This window comes from Vanacampus margaritifer, chromosome 13 (genome assembly GCF_051991255.1).
Source record: "Vanacampus margaritifer isolate UIUO_Vmar chromosome 13, RoL_Vmar_1.0, whole genome shotgun sequence".
NCBI classification, from domain to species: Eukaryota; Metazoa; Chordata; class Actinopteri; order Syngnathiformes; family Syngnathidae; genus Vanacampus; species Vanacampus margaritifer.
Window position 1 is genome coordinate 9,298,515 of NC_135444.1, and position 16,678 is coordinate 9,315,192.

General features: G+C 39.7%; 1 protein-coding gene across 15 annotated transcripts in view; it reads right to left on the bottom strand.

Moving 5' to 3' along the window:
* Positions 1-16,678, bottom strand: part of ephb3b (eph receptor B3b) — a 66,210-nt gene that overhangs the window by 19,749 nt on the left and 29,783 nt on the right. For all 15 annotated transcript variants that reach the window (XM_077583532.1, XM_077583522.1, XM_077583534.1 and 12 more), the window contains exons 2-5: positions 13,265-13,329; positions 7,065-7,737; positions 3,180-3,335; positions 1,958-2,293 (exon numbers count right to left, since the gene is read on the bottom strand). In XM_077583532.1, the coding sequence (XP_077439658.1) occupies positions 1,958-2,293; positions 3,180-3,335; positions 7,065-7,737; positions 13,265-13,329 (1,230 nt within the window). The remainder of the gene's footprint in view (positions 1-1,957; positions 2,294-3,179; positions 3,336-7,064; positions 7,738-13,264; positions 13,330-16,678) is intronic.

Below are 16,678 nucleotides of genomic sequence, written 5' to 3' on the forward strand. Positions count from 1 at the left end.
CTCTGATCTGACCTTGGCTACCATGAATACACACTGGTTTCTGTCTTCGTAGTGTAGTACCCTTCATAAGACAATGAGGGCCTATCATAAGACTCTGAACCCTTGGGTCCAAGACCCAAGAAGAGAAGGCATTCCCATAGCATTTTTTAGAAGAGCAGAGCCTCAAGGGTAAAGGACAAGATCACAGAGAGAAGATGATGAGGGGGATGGGGACACAAATAATCCTTTATGTTGTCTAAGCCTACAGAAAGAGCAAATTTAACCAAGCGACTAAACCAAAGTTGAATTTAAAAAGGCCAGAGAAACCTTAACAAAAGCCATTTCGACAGACTGTCACCATCAAGTATACCAAGCCAGATTCTTACATATAATAATAATAATAATAATTCTTACATATAATAATAATAATAATAATAATAATAATTTAATTTAAAAAATCTAGCAATCTTCTCTTCAAACACAAACAAAACAAAAGAATGACTGATTGCCTTGACCTAGTTACTGCTGTTGCTGTAGGCTGGTGAAACAGTGTGCTAGGAACAGTTGGCTACTAGAATATTGAGGGTTCAACATGTTGAATACACTCCCTATTGCGACTTGGAGTGGTGGTCGAACAAAGCAAGCTGTGCTTGTGATAAACGTCCTTTACAAAGTATATATTTTGAGCAAAGCTCACATGTTCTATACAGAACAGGTTAGGCTCGGTAGTAGAGCTTGCATCTTGTCTTTCACAAGGTGCTTTCAAAATTATCAAAATGTCCTGCAATATTTAATTAATATTAGTTTGCAGCTGGTATGGACCAAGTCATCCACTGCTAAAAGTTGTCAGTTTGGTTCGGTCTCCAGTTACTGGCTGCGCCACCGGGCGGTGTGACTTGGTCGCTAGAACTGTGGTATTTTGAATAGGCAGACTTGAATTTCTTTTTTTTCCCCACTTTATTTACAGTTCAGCATGTAGAGCTAACATAGCATCCAATTACATCAGGTCATTATAATTCAGGGGCCTCTTTCACCTAAATTTTGATCTCAAGTGGGTTGGACCAGTTTAATAAGCTATAAATAATGAAAGGTCAACATCTATATATATATATATATATATATATATATATATATATATATGTTTTTTTCAAATAATTACTCATATGATGTGAAATTTCTTAAAATAAATGAGTGCAAAATTTTTGCCTCAAATCCTGAGTATCAACCAAATTTCAGAATGTCATTTAAGTGGTCATCAGTAAGTCCTCCAGTGGACAAAATTACCAACAATGGTTAATTGTAGTGAAAAACTGCAGTTTGTGTTCTGTCCTCATGGACCAGATTGGACCCATTGACGGGAAGGTTCTGGCCCGCAGGCCGTATGTTTGGCACCCCTGAATTCAGTATCTGTTTACTTGTTTATCCACACTTTTACTTTCTTCTTCATCTCTTTCATCTTTTTCATTTCTGATCTGCAAACTCTTTTTACATAGCAGCACCCTTAGTATTCAGACACACACCACAGTTGAGTAAACCCTCAGAAAAATCAACCTCTCCCAAAAAAAAAAAAGTCAACCTCTAAAACAGTTTGTTTATTAGTTATTCTATTGGTTGTAGACATTCATTTTAATGGTTTGCGCTTTAATGCATGCCTTGATAAATGTTTATACTCGCAGATATTGGTAACTGTATTATTTCGGCCACTGCATGTCTGTGTTCTATTTTAGTTTTATTAATATATTTTGTGTGTGTGCTTGTGTGTGTTTTCAATATAATACACTGTATGCCTTTTTTAAATAAATTGAGATATTAGCCATTACTTTATGTGATTTTAAGGGGAAAAAATACTATATTGGCTAATATAGGGATATAACATTTTCTCCATTACCACAGCTCTACTAGATATGTGGACACTTTATTGATACAGAAAGAAATTGTGGAAGATTAAGTATCCTCAGAACTACACAGTTGCACCTACCGGCCTGATTAGTGGTGATGTTGACAGCAGAAAACTGAGGTGTGTACGGACTTTTGTTGGAAACGCCATTGACAGCTTGGATCTCAAAGCTGTACTGTGTATGGGCTTGCAGGTTGCGCACCGCCACTCTGCGCTGGGTCAAACCCAGGTGGCGTGGTGAGATATCCACATTGTCATCGCAGCGGGAGCACATTCCCCGTTCAGGCAGGCACTTCTTACAGATGACGTTGTAAAAGGTGTCATCGCGGCCGCCCAGATCCCGCGGTTCACTCCATTCCAGGACCAGCGAGGTTTCATTCACACTGGAGATGACATTGCGTGGGGAGGAGGGAACAGCTGCAAAAGACGAGATGGGATGAGGAAAATAGGTTGGGAATGAGTCTGAATTAAATCTCCGTGCATAAAAGGTGTACTCAAATTTGTCTTTTTCACACCGCAGTCATGTACGAGACAATAAGAGTTCCGATTGCTTCATTACACTTTAATTTAAAATGTATTCAATCATATTTGCAATCAACTTGTGACCCACAAATGCTCCCTTTTGTTGTGGTATTGTTTTCACACATTAATTGGAACAGATTTTTCTTCTTTTTAATGAGCCTGTTCCACCAGTTCAGTAGGAAAAAAAAATGTTTAAATTTGAATTGCAAGTTGACTTTTACACACACACACGGTGTGTAATTAGGGATGGAGGACAAGTGAAAGAATCTATTGGCATTTCTTATCCAATTACCAGAACCTTATCTTTCATTGCGCTGGGGAACACACATCCCCGTACACCACCCCACTAACCACCTCACACCAGCAACAGACAGGAAATGCAGATTCTTCACAGGTCTCCAGTGAATGCATCTGCTCCGATGTGTGCATGTTTGCATTTAATAAAAGAATAGTCAGGCTCTAAAAAACACTGAGGTGAGATAGACTTCTCTTTGAAGGCAGCTGGGCCAGGATGATAACGTTTTAGATAACAGTGGGAAAACAAGCAGAAGTGTTTGCCTTCTGTGTGCCCTGGTGGGAACAAACTCCTGTTCCGAGTGGTGATAACACTTACTGATGGCCCAAAATCCATGAGGGAAGTGAAGGCCTCGTGACCATGACCGTGACCAAAATTAATTGCCAATCACTTTTCATCCCAGGATCAACTGTGACAGGCCCGTTCATGGCAAATGGAGAAAAGGTCAGAAGGATACATATAAAAATAAAAACAATCGCCACTTACTTGTGCATGAGGAGTCGGGTGTGTCCGTGTCCGAGCGGTAATAACCGTTCCGACAGGAGCAAACGCTTGCCGCTCCGGCACTGGCACGGCTGTTTGCGGGACAAGGCAAGCAGAAGCCTTCCCCTTGCTTGTACTTGAAGGTGCCAGGGCTACAAGCTAAGAAAGATGGAAAACAAAAGTATGACTAATCCTGATTTACTGTTTCTGAAAAGAATTTGAACATGACAGAATTATGTACAATCATTTTTGGTCAAACATATGTCCCATTTTCCAAATTGGAAAAATGGATCAGTATCTTCCGTGAATGAAAGTAACATTTTGAAAGGATTAGCGGTACAATTTAATTCCGCAACTATGCTTTTGCAATCATCTGGCCTACATTTGAAATACTGTTTGAGATTGCATGACTCGCATCTTCTCTACAGTAATTGGTTAAGCTTGTGTTTGTTAACGTCCATTGGTGTAAATTCACACGGAAGGAGATTCGTGTTTCCCTAACCCTAACTGAAAATGTATTTTAACACAGCCTGACCTCAAATCATTACTGCATCTCTTTCACTAACATCCTACTTGCATTTAGAAAATAACTAAGATTTGGCCAACAGTACCAACAATTGCACAGGTGAAGCTTTGGTGATTGATTTTTGCTACATTTGATAGATGTGTTTTATGTAGTAGCTAATTTTAAAGGAGGACACGACGATATTGATTTTTTTTTGGCTGATGCCTGTGCCAATTTTGGCAGAAAAAATACTGATAACACTTACTGACTACCAAGTAATTGACTGATTAATTAAAAAAATATATATAAATAGCATATATTCCCCTCTAATGCATTTCAATGGGTCTCAATTATACACAAATTTTAGCTATTCATGGACCGTCCCTATTCCTCCCAAATAGCAGTAGTCAACTGTCATTATATTGTTATAAATAGTAACTTTTCCGTTCCCCACCTATACTTTGTATTTAATTAATTAAGTTATAAGGACATTAATCCTTTGCTTTATGTGTGTATGTGTTACCAGTAGTTGAAACTTATTTTTGTTTGATTTATGTGACACAATGTTTTTATTTTTTACTGTGACATTAGGCTGCATGTAAAATAGTGACATCCATTGCATTGCTAACCTAAGCAATGAAGATTTATTTTGTTTTTAATGATCGGTCCGTATTATGACTTTATTAACAGATTTTATTATGATATAAAGTTATTCTATAGTTGATGTGTAAATAATGATTCCATTTTTACTTTTTGGGCAAATCCTCTAAATGGTTAGAGTACATAAAGGTAAAAACCAAAGGCAAACATCGGCCATTTGGCTGATTATTTTGGGGGATGTTTGAAGGGCTATAATCGGCCGATTAAAGCGGCCGGCCAATTTCTCGGTCAGGCCATACTTTAAACAAATTATACAGTATATTGCAGACATGCAGGTAAAGTGTGTATCTTTGAGTAAATGTAAAAAAGAATGCGGCTCAGTCAGGACTCGGGACTGTCACAGATCCAGCTGCATAAAATTGTATCTCACTGTGGCTTCTGTGTTTGATTTATTTTGGTTTGGACTTCCTGTTAAAAGGTTGGAGGTCACGGGAGCAGACGACTTATTGCTCCTGCTGCCGCGTTCCTTTTCTCCAAAACTCAATATTAGCACATGGCCGCCAGTTTGCTGAGTCGTGTACATTAGCACTGAGTGTGTTTGTTCTTCAACCATTAATCAAAGTTATCCACACCACTGGCCAAAAGGAAGTAGCGCTAGATAAACACATAAAAATGACCTTGACATATAGCAGGCAGCTCCTTGCATGGCCACCAATCGGCTGTGAGGCCCCGCAGGTTCATTTTAGTTCACACCAACACAAAGAAAACCAAAAGCAATTTCCCAACTCAAGGGAGTGAGAAGAAGTATAGGATTTTCAACATGTTAGCCAAATCAAAGAGGTTGAGGCAGCGTCCCCATTAAATTAAGCTTTTTCGCCGTGTTTTAAAGTGCTGATCAATCACTTCTTGCGAGTAAAGAGGTCATCCTCTGCCTTTTATCCATTTTCCCCTAAGGAACCAACTAAAGAATGGGAAAGAAAGAGACAAGGGGGTAGAAAAAAAGGGAGGGAGAAGATGTGGAAGCAGTGAAAATGTTAATCCCGCAAGCGTTCCCCCCTTCCTTCTCACTCTCTTGTGTCTTATCCTCTCATGCAGAACGTAGAGCTTAAGAAGCTGATTAAAACCAATGGTGAAAATTGGAAAGTCTGGCGCAAAGAGAAAAAGAAATAGCAAAGCAAATGAGTGGAAAGGAAAGGAGAAGCTCATCGATTAATAGCAATGCACGCGTCCTTACTGTAAGTCGGATGGTGTATTAATGAGAGAAACGGCCTTCAGATTAGAATTAAATGAGGTGGGGTGGGGTAGTAGAGTGAGCGGGAGAAAAAATGGGGAGCTAAAGGAGACATTGTCCTTTAGATGGGAAACGGGGGTAAAAAAAAAAATATATATATATATATATCATAGGAGGTGAACGTATTATTGAGTAAAATAAAAACTGAGGATACAAAAAAGTCTAAATCAGTGATGCTTGGTTAAATAGTGTCCAGTCTTTGGGGTCTTGGCCATCTGCTGCCAAGAGTAAATTAGCTTCTAACCGTTCACAATACAATGTAGTGACTCTAGCTGGTCACTTGTTTTGGTAGATGAGATTCAATACAAAGAGCTAGCTCACAATTGCAAAACCTGTTTGATTTTGAGAACTTTTTTTTTTGTCTTTAATCAGACATTTCAGCAAAAAAGGTTGGATAAGGTTGGATGCATTGCCTTGTTTAGCACTGTTGAACTGTCCACTAAAATAGCAAGATTAGCTATTTGATTGACTAGCGATTACATTGGTTATAAATAGTTCCTGGTGAGAATTTATTGTATATTTGATTTTCACTTCAATAATAGTCTTCCAGTTTTTAATTGTGAAAATCTGTTTACCCTAGTTTCATGACAGTTTTAATGCCAATGCAAAAAAAAAAAGAGTCTTCTGAACCCTAACAGCAAAGTGGTTGTGCTGAAAATGCAGTGTGCATACACAGGCAAGTCTCCATCACATCTGCTCATCAATAACTTTGCCAGCTCCCCCCTTATCTCATCCTACTGTCTCTATTTGTCCTACACAACCCGAGCCTAATTTTACGCCCCCATACCCCTCAACACACACTTTCCATTTATCCTTCCCTCTCCTGCTGTCACCTGCACTCCATTTCAGCCGAGGTCTTGCTTGGCTAAATTCACCTTGCTCTCAACCTCTGTGAACTCGCTGCGTTCTCCATCAGCCTTGAAAGTATCATCAGGGACCTCCCTGCTTTTATAAATAAGCAGCCACTCCTGCATTTCTATTTATTTAGCAACCAGGTGCTGGGATAAGCCAAGGTCAGAAGGGCAAACTCCTACCGACAGTGTCATCTAGTGGATTGTTCTATTTTGCAGACATTGGACAATGTTAATAATGTTGCATAATTCCTCAGAATACAGTCCTTAAAAACTATATTTGTATATAGTTTGAATTAAAAAAAGAGTTTGAAGAGCAATTGTTATGCAGGTTAATCCTTTTATGAAACAATTAAAATATGACTGCACAATTGGCTTTCTTTTTTATAGTCAACCATTTTTACCGTATTTTCTTGTCTAGAAATATTTTTCAGTAGGGCAATTTCAAACACTAATATCAATTTCAGGTTGAAACTTTCTGACTGAATAGTATGGACTTTTAATAAAGCTAAATTGATTGAAAAATACAATAAAAAGATAAGATCGACTATAATGTATTTTGGAAAACATTTATTGTGCAGTCCTCGGACGTTTGTAAGATTTAGCCTCATCTATTGCTACAGTCAAATATAAATACTAACCTTGGCATTGTGTATCCTTCATAGCCGGTTCAAAACCAGCCGAGCAGGTGCAGGCACCCACGGGAACCATCCATTCTCCATCTCCATTGCAGTACAGCTTTAGTGGCACTGACACCTCCAAGGCATTGGGGACACAAGTTCCAGGTGCAATCACCAAAGAAGTTGCCTCAGCTCCAGTTGCTGTTTCGGGGAAAACTGCAAAGTTTGCAATGGTGGTGGAGCATTTCTTATAAAAAACCCTCACAGAGATGAGTGACATGCAAGCCCCAAGGTCCTGGAAGGCCAAGTAGAACCCAGCTTTGGACAAGGGCCCAAAACTTCTGACTTTAGTGTTAACCAGTCCGGAATCGAGCTTGGAAAAGCTTGTATCTGGGGCAATGGTGTCCACTTTCACATATGGGTTCTCCATCCAGAACGGACTGGTTGCCGTGGCTGAGTCCGAGTCAGACTCATAATAGAAGAGGTTGAAGGTCTCTTTGCAGGAGCCCGGGATGTTTGGGATGCTGTTGCAGTCGCGCACTGTGAATTTCATCTCCACATATACGCGCAGCACATCCTTCCTTGGGATAAAGTCACTGCGTAGCCAGTTATTCTGGTTGAGTTCTCTTACATTACATACTTGGTACGTCCGGATGGGATTCATGGCATCATCATAGCCACTCACTTCTTCCCACTAAAAAGAGAGAAACACAATCAGACAAAATTATTGTTATGTGTACGTTAACTTATGGTGACCAGGCATTAGTCAGGTTTCCATCCATTGTTTCGAAATTTTTGAGCGAATTTACTGAAAATGCGCAAAACGGACATGCGATTTATGCCATCTGTTTTTCTTTTGCGAATATTGGGAGGGGACTCTGCCGCTGTAGGTGGAGGTATACACCATAGAGATGGGATCCACCAGTAATTTAAAAAAAGAAGAAGAAAAACAAGAAGCGACTGCGCCGTGATGTCATATGAGTTTGCTTTAGTTTCTTTGCTGTTTTCCATCTAAAATTGCATTAATATTCGCTTCTTTGATTAATTTCAAAAAAGATTTCTGTTTTGTCGTCCCCCCAAACATACTTTACTTTATCGTGCGCCATTGCTTTGTGGCTACAAACGTACGTGTGACGTAATATCTGGTCAAAATGTGCGACGTGTATCCGGTCTTGTCAGCGTTTATTCGCTGTTTCCATAGCAAAAATTCTCATTTTCCTTTTTTCTATACCCTCTCCAAGCGTAAAAACTTTTTTGCTAATTTTGGGCCCTTTTTCGAATTCTAGCGTTTCCATTCAGTTTTATTTTTGCATTTCTTGAAAATTAGAATAAAAATGAATGGATGGAAACCCCACTATTGACCGGGACAGTCTCAAATTTGAGCCTTCGGTTTCAAGTGACTTCCGTTTTTTTTCTAGAACTACTTCCTGCTTTCGTGTCTACGAATCATGGGAAATGTAGTCCTACAATCCTAACACTGCGGTCGCCGGTGTTAGACAAACACAAGTTGACCTTTCTCGCAGCATATTTTGTTACAGCACAGCCAGGTTCCAATACAGCAAAAAAAAAAGGTCCGATAATGGTGAGTGCATTGCTTGTTTATCGTTGTTGAACTGTCAACCAGGACTACATTTAGCATTAGCAAAAGTAATAACAAAACACAACAAGATTGACCTCTAGTCGGTAAATAGGATTTTGTGCATGTAATCCGACTACCAGGCGAAAAATCCTCCCCAGACTATGGTGAGAATTTATTGCATATTTAATTTTCAGCGAAATCGTAGAGTCCGGCTGTTAATTTTGAAAACCTGGTCACCTTAAAGACAAAGATGACACACCTCAAATGGGAAGGGTGGCTAAATATCTGAAACACTGAAGCAGGGGAGTTGCAAATGTCTTACTTTTGCCCATCAATGTCAATCAAAACAAAACATTACTAGGTATATCTAATGAAGTGGCCCGTGATTGAATGTTTCCTTAGTTAGTGTGGAAAAAACATGAGAACTGCAGATTCATCACAATTACAGCAGCCTGACACCTTAACCCACAGTCGCTGCTGCACATTTAGCACAATTAGTTACCTGTTTGGAGGGAACATAAACATTGCTTCATAACCAATTACACTTGAATTTAAGTGCAATTATTTTTGACACCCTGCGACAGAAAACCTCCATGCTTCTTGTTTGTTTCATTTCTCTACATCTTTCAATGCTACTGCAGTACCCTCGGGGTGAATTACTAAGGACAAAACTGGATTCAAATTTTCTAAACTTTGATTACCAGCTTCATTAAATGAGTGAACGCGAGCCGGGCTGTAAAAAGCTTTTGTGTGAGACACTGTAATCTAATGCAATTTCTAGTCGCGAATGAGGACACCGCAATTAAACGGTCTGACTTCAAACGGCAATTCCTGTGAGTATAGTGTGTGTGTGCGGGTGCATGTGCTGGGGACCTGCTCTGCTTACCACACAACAGTGTGTGTTCATTTAGTAAGCTTAGCTATCGTTTATTTGCATTGCGCATTCAAACCACAAAAGCAACTCCAAATGTTTTATGTGTTAATGTTCTGGTTTAGTAGTTAATCCTTACGGATGAAGAATGTTACTTTCATTATACCTTATCTAAAGCATCAGATTGACCCTTTGACCTTCTGTTTAGAGAAGGATTTTTTTTATTGTGCAAGTTTAGGAGAAGTAAATAAAGAAAGGTCTTATATGCAATAAATGAAAAGCACTTAGTAATGAGGTTCACATAGGAACATTTAAAAGGTATCACTGCCCAACTCCAGCACTAGTTGTTTCCTTTTAATTGCCGCACATGTGAACAAAGGCTAAAATATAGATGTGAATGGGACAGAGCTATTCATCTAAGACCTGAGGGGCTCTGAGGTAGACGGACTAGGTGGTCATAGCTCAGCCCTGGGATTAAAACTATGGTCTGGTAAGAAGCAAGTTCTGCAGAAGAACGGAGCTATAATCATCTGGTAGGCCAGTCGGATGGCTAAAAGCAAGAAATGCCAATGGGAGAGTTATTTAAGTGTTGTACATCACTCACCGCAAAGAGCAAAGTATTCGTGTGTTACTATGGGTTTGTACAGAGCAATATACTGTACTTCATATGTGTGTTTACGGAAAGGTTACCAGACATACACAGCGATGGAGCATGTTTACATGATCATTTCAAATGTATGACTGAAGTAAATCAGTTTGAGTGAATAGAGGTTGAAACGAAATGAAACGAGAAGTAAATATTTACCAATATTAACACTTCTATAAGTACTGTCACAATGTTGCTGAAATGAACATAGCAGATAAGCGCACCAAAAGCATTTAAAAAAAAAAATACAAAATCTATTCCCATGCATGCAAGAACCGACAAAAAACACTTAAAATGGTCTCTTTAGTTGCAACTTTATGACTAATAACTAAAAAGGGTACACCAAACACCGGTTTGAACCGGAAAGTTGTTGTTTGTTTTTTAATTTAAAAGACGCAAGTGTATCAAATCGAACCAAATCATTCCACAAATATATTGCGATACGTATCGAATCGTCTTTTTTTGGAGCGATATAGGAGAAAGGAAATTGCGCATTTACAGTACTGACAAGTTAAATAAAAGATATATAAAATGACAAAAACTAACTGAATCATACTTTCTCAAATTGATCTGTACCATATTGAATCGTAATCCCTTTGAAAGGAACAGAATCTAATCGTTCCACTTTCAAATTGAGCCAAACTTGAATCGTTTTGCACCCCACGTATCAAAAACAATACTGAAACGTCTTTTGTAGGTAGAGGTACACCCCCAATTACTAATCGTTACAATTACTGGTACTTGCCACCAATTAAACTTTTTTTCTTTTTCTTTTTTACATTTTAGAAGGCAATGCCTTGCATAAAGTGTAACACATCTGGGAGGGAGGAAAACACGCATATGGGCAAAATGACATTTGTTAATCACTAATAAATACTGAGAACACTCACTCCCTAGCTATAACATTGGATAAATCGTCACAATTTAATGAGATCCAATAAGTGGTGCATTGAAAATTCTGCCTTCAAAAAGATCCTGCAATTGGATTTACAGAAAAAAGGGTTATGTTTCCACCATATTAACAGAACTCCATCATAAACCAAGGACCCCTTGAATAATGCATCATATGTCTGCTTTTATTAGATTTGTAATGCCAAAAGTGAGCAGAGGGAATTTAGTGTAGCCTTTTTTGTTGTTGTTTTGTGCAACATTGTAAAACAAGACAGAGACGTCGTGACTCAGACAAGCCAGGAGAGCCTCTTGGGAAACTGTAGTGTAGTCTGTGAGTGAGTCTATTTTGAGGCTTTTTTTTTTTTTTACAGTTTCGGATTTGACATTTCTCTGTCTAGCTTCCTGGTCTCAGTATTTCACAATGTCATGTCAGCAACTGTACTGTCACCTCTAAAACACAAGTCTATCATAAAAAGTAACAAACAAAGAGTCATTTGTCAATGAGCACAACATGCACATTTGATGGTGATAAGCTTGAAATGTACACTCCCTAGCCTCTAGCAATGGTGATTTTGAAAATCTGGAGGCACTATAGAGACTGTCCATCATTTTAAAAGGCGCATCTGTTGCTCAGGGAGGTGTTTTTGAATTTATATGCTATGTTTCATTGGTCCTTTGCTGCCATGTTGAAGCATTGATGGGGAGGAGGGTCCGAGAGCAGGAGAAGAAGATGGACGGCCGTGAGGAGGTAGAAACTATGGTGGGGGTTTGGCTATCTGATTGTTGCAGCTAGAGTAATCTGGCTCCATTAAGGGTGAGTTGCTTTTCTTAAAAGAAAAAGGGAATGTAGAATAAAAAGGGTGGATGACTTGGAACAGCTGGGGTGGAATTTCCCTGTCAATGTACTGGGGTGTAAACAAAATATAAAAATGGTGGCCCCACCTTTCAGAGCACAAGGGCCACAGTGAGAGAGCCACACAAAAGCATTGGGAGGAGTGCTGGTAGGCTTTGAAGTATGGTCGAAGAGAGGTCAAGACTTTTTTTGGCCTCCTGCTTAACCCATTGTGGAAACCACATGGGAAAACAAAATGAAACTGTCACAGGTACTTTGTGTGGGAGAGTCTAGTGTATGCAACAGGTCAAAGTTTAAACTTGAGATATTGTTTTTTGCTTTTTAGGTATTATGAAGCATGTTTAGCTAAACATCTGTTGGATAGGCTACAATGCATTATATTTTGCCTCAGACTACACTCTGAGAATTGTAAAGCTTTTTATTTCACTGAATGCTGTTGCTGTGGAGACGCACAATTAACCAAGAAAATATTCTGTAAAATAAAACCTTCGAAGGACCTGATTCACCGATCTCCAGTCTGATTCTGAAAATCAACATTACGACCACGCGGAAAACTTAAAGATCGTTTTCCAACCCACACAATTAACCAAGAAAAAAAATAATTCCAAAGTTGCTTGAAGGTCAATATCTGTTTGAAATTGTACCTCAAAGTCGTTGCCTAAATTTGTTAAAATGCGCTAGTACTTACGAAAGTAGTCACAGTACTTACAACAGTGCAATTATCTCCTTCCTTAAATTTACTGTGGTGTGCCGCACTTTCTGTTTTTGTTTTTTTTGCTACCACTGGCACTGTTGTCTTTTTGTACCCATGGCGAAGAAAATTGTCGTGGAAAAATCCAAATTCACTTGCGAATGTACGGAGCATTTTCGGGAGTGTTCACGCTCTGACTCGAAATGATGAGCAGCGCCTTGTCTCGACTACTGTGACGTGAGCATTCGGCATTGCTCGGCTTGACTTGGCTACCCGTTCAAGGTATGTTCAGCTTTGCTTGGGTGTTCGAACTCCGAGAATGTGGTCAAACTCCGAGGCATTTTTTTTCTCCGTTTTTGGGGTCAAAGTCTGATTTATACGAGTTCCGAGACGTTCAAACTCCGAGGTTCAACTGTATTCCACTGGGCACATTCAAAATACACTGATCCTGAATACACATTTTACTTTTGCTGTGACAACTCCACATAGGAGTTTTGCAGTATATGCCACAGTCTGGGGCATTGGTAGCTTTAGTGTTTGACAAAGCTGAGCTAGTCAGTTTTCCGTTCACAATCATCCTATAGTGGCAAGTCCAGTGGGAAACCTGGAGCTTTATTTTCGTGCGTAAGGGTGAAAAAGTGTATAAATAAATGCTTGTACACATCAAACAGGCTGAATAAAAAAACTCACCCCAGTCTCAGGGTGCGAAGTCCATGCTAATTCTGTAGTGGCCCACTTGGTGTCCATCAGTGTCTCTGGAAACGGAAGCAGAATGTCCAGGTCAGCAATACAATAACAACGACGCATTAGCTCAATATAAATTTAACTAGATTTACAACCATTGTCGTAAAACTGATGAGTGGATTGCAAAGTTAAAAATTGTTGTAGATAACATGAACATCTACATGATACAAGGTGCAGATTTGGAGCAGTACTGTTGGGAGAGGCAAAGAAATGCTGTATGTGTTTGTGAGCTTGAGTGGAAGATCTCAGAAAGACATCTCCATGGTAGATCTGTGAAGTGATGTGGACCATGTTATTGCACCTCTTTGTTAAACTAATTAGCCCTAATTAGACATGTGCTTGTACACAGAAAGGAGTTGGAGAAAAACACAACTATGGGTAGCACCAAGAAGAAAAAGTTTCTGCTTCTCACACAAACACACTCTTACATTTAAAGGTTGTAAAACTCGACATGATATACAAGCCGACAGAAGGCGATAAAGTAAAGAGACACAAAGGAACCGCTTTAGACTGGAACAAAGGTCAACACGCTTTAATTTCAGTTTCGCTTTCTGCCAAAACGACATACTTTAACTCTAATAAACACTACGCTTCTCAAACCCAATATGGTGGACAACGCACACTGCTTCAAATCCTCTTTTCTACTCTGAACTTCCATTTCCTGGTCTCATGCTTCTTCTGCAGTTTCTTCTTCCATGCTGCCAGCTCTGTGCGAGCATGGAAGGAGGAAAATAAATGTAGAGTATTTTATTACCTGGAGCTCAAGGCACGGCACGGAGCCACTGTTATTATTTCAACCACTGTGCTGTGCTACTAAATAGCATGAAATGATGAAATGGTGGTGCTGGTTATTGGCCTTGTGCTACTTTGAAATGCCTTATCTTTCTCTTCCTTTGTTTCTTTGTAGAATTAATCTGGTCAACAAATAACACACTAAATGGATATAAATATTCACTGATTAGAATCAGAGGTAACTGATTTTGGACACATTTTCAGTTAATAACCCTTTTCGAAAGGCCACGAAAATTTGTAAAAATCTGAATATGCTCCCGAATAAGACCATTGACCATTTTCTAACTCTAATATTTGGCCATATAAATACGATCATACCTCTATTAAATGGAACATTGGTTTGTATTCTTCACATGCTCTATTGGCATGGAATCTTGTTCTTTTGGAGACAGGAACTACTGGTATGTGTGGCGGCCATCTTATGTTGCCACTCGCTGTGCAAGCCTAACTTGAATATATTGATATATTTCGCAGCGTTTTCGCGTTATTTTGTCTCTATGGTGAAAATGCCACATTATGTGTATATACTCACTTATATCATTATATGTGCGTATATTAGCACGTGGGTCTGGCGCGCAACCCAGCAAAAATACACAAGCAGTGGTAAACAAACATGGAGAAAACCAATGAGTGAGTGATATGAATATCTTTTATTGACCGTGGAAAGTTAAAAGTGGAAATGATGTCTATTTGTACCATGACGTTGTCCATGCTTCGCAGTTTATATCAAAACATGTAAGCGGGAGTAACTCTGTCCACTCAGGCATGTAAACGGGCTATCCCAAATTTTTAGATACTGGAATTTTGACATTGCCGATTTTCACAAACTGGAACTTTTGACCTTATTCCGACTGCATGCAAACGTAGTCTGTGTGAGTTTACCACAGATCTTTATGCAAAGGCCCTTACTCATCAGGATTACACAAACACCACTTGGCCGATTTCTATGAATGGGTGGTGCTTTGGCCAAGAAAGAACCTATTAAATGGCAATCAGGATCCATCCATCCATCTTCTTGCCGCTTATCCGAGGTTGGGTCGCCGGGGCAGCAGCTTTAGCAGGGAAGCCCAGACTTCCCTCTCCCCAGCCACTTCAACCAGCTCCTTCAGCAGGATCCCAAGGCATTCCCAGGCCAGCCAAGAGACATAGTCTATCTAGCGTATCCTGGGTCGTCCCCGGGGCCTCGCGCTGGTGGGACATGCCCAGAACACCTCAACAGCCAATCAGGATAAAGTTCCATATATGATTAAAAAGTTTGATTCAAGTCTTTTAATGCATACAGTGAATTTCCCTGTGTAAACATGAACCAGTAAGTACAGCAATATGTTCTTTTTCCCATTAGCATACCTTCCAATTACTTCTTCTGTAGCATTGAAAAGCACCAAAAGTGACCAACATGATTCAAACTTTGTGAATTACGACTGTAGATTTAGCATGTGCGTGCAGCTGGGGATTCCTGGTGAATTACAGCCCCCGTGCGCTTCAAGTTAATGTTTCGGACATGGATGGGCGTCTGTTACACTGCCAAGCACAAGAGTTAACAAGGTTTATGACAAGAAGTAACATAAAATCAGATTGTGTATGTAGCTTTAGCTTGTCCCGCCTCAGGTGTATTGGCCTGGAACTGCGAAGCCACTGACAACTGACACTGACTCTCTATGGGAGTGGCTCTGGGAACTGAAGTGAATAGAATGTACGTACACGCAGCTGTACAAAGTAAAAGCCTGCTTGCTTTGTCAACCATTCTGTGCCTCTGTGCTGATGCTGAAAATGCTTTAGAAAAAAAAACAAATTACAAAAGCAAACCTGCTTTTGTTGACGCTCTCTCTTTGTATGACCACACAGCATTTGTCCCAAACAAGCGCAAACTTGTGTTTTCATCTCACAAAGTGTGTCAATGAATATTAGCGGCAGAATTTCCCATGACTCATAACACGACAATGGGTGATTTGAGGCTTGTTACTGATAGCTATGATGATACACCTCTGCTGACCATTGTGTTTTATTATTATTATGACTGAGCCGTTTGTACATTGCGCCAGGCTTATCATTTATGGCTGACCTTGGTGAGAATGACAAACACGGCAGTACAGTACGGCACGAACGGAAGTAACAACGAGAGAAAATGAGTGGAGGGAAATTGAAAGGATGATATGCAAAGCACACACCTGTGCAATTTGACTTTGTGGTTTGGATCATTCGGGAGTAAGCAGCACTAACACACCACACCATGCTCTTTCCTGATGCATCTGCATTGTTGAAGCTCACCAGGCCTGAGCTTGCATGCATCCAGGAGTGTGTATGTGAGTGTTTGTTTGGTGCAAATCCCTGTATTGTGCCCAAAGTGGAGCACCAATTCTCAGTCAATGGGGCAAAGAAAAAAACCTGGATGACCACCGTGTAACCTGGCTACTCCCTACCAGTCCGTGTGTATATTATCTTTCTGTGTTATTTTGAATGATGAATCAGACAAAATAATATTCATGACATCAAAGCTAAAGCCACCTGCACTGTTACGGAAGAGTTGTTTCTGTTGACTTTTGTTTGAAATATTCTAAATCCATGCTG